At 44.2% G+C, this 3,070-nt stretch overlaps 1 protein-coding gene across 4 annotated transcripts in view; it reads left to right on the top strand.

Moving 5' to 3' along the window:
• The window catches only part of Qrich1 (glutamine rich 1), a 51,312-nt gene that overhangs the window by 36,881 nt on the left and 11,361 nt on the right, over positions 1-3,070 (top strand). For all 4 annotated transcript variants that reach the window (XM_004625079.2, XM_004625080.2, XM_023705843.1 and 1 more), the window contains one exon: positions 2,315-2,429. In XM_004625079.2, coding sequence (XP_004625136.1) covers positions 2,315-2,429 — 115 coding nt within the window. The remainder of the gene's footprint in view (positions 1-2,314; positions 2,430-3,070) is intronic.

Here is a 3,070-nt window from a genome sequence, read left to right as displayed (position 1 = left end):
TTTTTTTTTTTTGGTGGAACCGGGGATTGAACTCAAGCCCTTGCACTTGCCAGGTGGTGCTTATTCCACTGAGCCAACTCCCCAGTCCCCCAATTTTTTTTTGTGTGTGTGTGTGTAACTGGGGATTGAACTCAGGCCCTTGCACTTATCAGGGAAGCGCCCATTCCACTGAGCCATCTCCCCGGCCCCAAATGGTTAATTTTAAATGTAAAAATACAGTTATGTTTTTAGGACCTCTAATATAAAAGCCATAATAGAAAAACGTGTAGACTAGCAGTTTTGAGGAGCAGAGGTAGATTTCTTGTTGCTTGTAGGCCCTTGAAGAGAGCACCTTTCAGTATGCACTAAAGGGCTTGCTGGTTGGTGCTTTTTTTTTTTGTCTTTTTGAGACAGTTGGCTATTTTGGCTAACTTTGAACTCATTTTGTAGCCCAGCCTGGCCTGAAACTTGCAGCAATCCTCCTGCTCCAGCCTCCGAAGTGCTGGGATTACAATTATAGTCGTGGGCCACCATACCCAGCTGTCTGCCTCCTAGTTTGTTTGTTCTTTCTGGTCCTTACCTAGGCCCGTGTGTATGTCTTTACATACTCTGTCACCATCTAATGTCTCCCTGGTCATAGAAGCCACAGCCACATCTATTAATGTATGAATGTATGTATATATGTATTTGGTACAGGGTCCCACTACATAGCTCAGACTCGTAGTCATCTTGTTTTCAGCCTCCACAGCACTGGGATTACAGGTGTGCACCATTACACCCAGACTTGGTTGCTGGCTCAGCACACCCAGGGGTGGGGCTGGTGTGGCCTGTGGGGCGAGGGATGGAACCCTGGTCCCTACTCTTGCCTAAGAGTGCTGGGATTAGAGCCTGTGCCACCATTTGACAACTATTTTATTTTTATCTGTTGGTTGTAGTACTGGGTATCAGACTTCAGGCCTCAGGCATTCTAAGCAAACTATCAGTGAGCTAAATACCCACTTGTTTCTTTTTAAGATAGGTTCTCACTAGTCCAGGCTGGCATCTAATACACAATCCTTTATCAGTCTTTGGGGCAGTTGACATTATAATTGTGTATGCCATGCTGCCGTGCTCAGTATTTTTTTTTCCCCCAACACTGAGGAGTCTGCACTGAGCTACATAATCAGCCCTTTCTGGAGACAAGGCCTTACCAAGTTGCTGAGGCTTGTCTTGAATGTGCAATCTTCCTGTCTTAGCCTCTCCAAGTGCTAGAATTACTGGTGCATACCACTATGCTGGTTTCTAGTTGAGGATTAAATGCAAGTGGGCAATGCTACGCAAATACCACTTTACTACGTCTCCAGCCCTTGAATATTATTTGTGGTGACCATATTTCACTCAAGCAAGGCATTGTCATCTGGTAGCAAAAAGTGATGAATAGACTTATGGGCCAGTCTCTTATAAGGTATTGTACAAGTAAACAGCACCTGGATATCTTAACTTTTGGGGCTTGGCTTCCTTGTCAGTAAATAGAGATGAGGGCTGGGGAGATAGTTTAGCAGACTAAGTGCCAGCCTGGCAAGTGCAAGGACCTGGGTTTGATCCCCAGTACTACATGCTATGCTGGCCACAGAAACTGGATGTGGTATGTAATCCCAGTACTGGGGAGGCTGAGACAGGAGGATCACTTATGAGTCCAAGCTACATAGCCTACATAGCGAGACCCTGTACCAAATAAATAAATGTAATAAGATTTAAAAACAGTGAATAGCCTAGCAAGCGCAAGGGCCTGAGTTCAATCCCCGGTTCTGCCAAAAAATAAAATAAAATAAAATAAATGAAAGAAAAAGAATAGCTCAGCATTCCTTGGCTTGTCTCCTGGGATGGGTTGGGGAATAACAAAGTCTGCCTCACTGACCCAGCTCTCATGAATGATGAAAGATCACTTCATGTGCAATGAAGGACACTATGGAAATGTCACAGGCTGGACAGCCTTGAGTTGCTGATATTCTTTGATCGTTCATGGAGGGAGAGAATTGATAGGGAGATAGATGTTGGTGCTGGTTAAAAGGTGTACTTACTTGAAACCCATACTCAAGAAACTGAGCCAGAATGGGCCGGGGAGATGGCTCAGTGGAATAAGCGCTTCCCTGGCAAGCGCAAGGGCCTGAGTTCAATCCCCGGTTCTGCCAAAAAACAAACAAACAAACAAACAAAAAAAAAAAAAGAAACTGGCCAGGGATAAAGCTGAGTGGCATAAGCACCTGCCTGGCAAGTGCAAGATCCCAAGTTTGATCACCAGTACCACAAAGAAAAAGAAACTAACAGTTATCTTTCTTGATTGTTTTTCTTTTAGTATCTTTTTGAAAATGGAAGGGTAGATGACATTTTCTCCGATCTTTACTACGTTCGATTCACGGAATGGCTACATGAAGTTCTGAAGGATGTTCAACCCCGTGTCACTCCACTTGGTAAGAGTTTCCCTTGTCTTTGCACTTAGGTTTTCAAAGGATGGGTGGCTTCTGTGGCTGGCTGTGTTTGTAGTATGTAGGCAAAGGGCTCGTAAATTCCAGACAACAGTGTTGTCCTCTGTGCTGCTTTCTGTACCAGAGACTCCTGTTGGTCCTAGCATGAGAAGGACACAGGAGTATGCAGAACTACTTTCAGAGTTACTATGTGGTAGGTTTTATTGTTGTCATTTTGTTTTTTCCCTTTTATCTGAGTCATAGCCAGGCACAAGAGCTCATCTGGCTACTGGTGAGACTGAGGCAGTTTTGAAATTTAAGGCCAGCCTAGGCATCAGTGCAAAACCATATCTCACAAAAAAAAAAAAAAAAAAAAAAAATCGCAGTATTACACTTACTGAGCTGGATGTGGTAGTCCCTTTCTGTAATCCTAGCAGTTGGAAGACTGATGCAGGAGGATCGCTGTGAGTTGAGGCTAGCCTTGGCTACATAATGAGTTCAAAGCCAGTCTTAAGAATATAGAGTAAAACCCTGTTACAAAAAGAAAATTATGGGCTGGTGAGATGGCTCAGTGGTCTAAAGCACCTACTTAGAACAAGTTTAGCAAAGCCCAGGGACCACGGTTCAATCCCCCAGCACCACATGCC

The sequence above is a fragment of the Octodon degus genome, unplaced genomic scaffold (genome assembly GCF_000260255.1).
Source record: "Octodon degus isolate 3935 unplaced genomic scaffold, OctDeg1.0 scaffold00008, whole genome shotgun sequence".
Classification (NCBI taxonomy): Eukaryota; Metazoa; Chordata; class Mammalia; order Rodentia; family Octodontidae; genus Octodon; species Octodon degus.
Note: the sequence above shows the minus strand (reverse complement) of the source record. Positions and strands in the feature narration are given on the sequence as shown.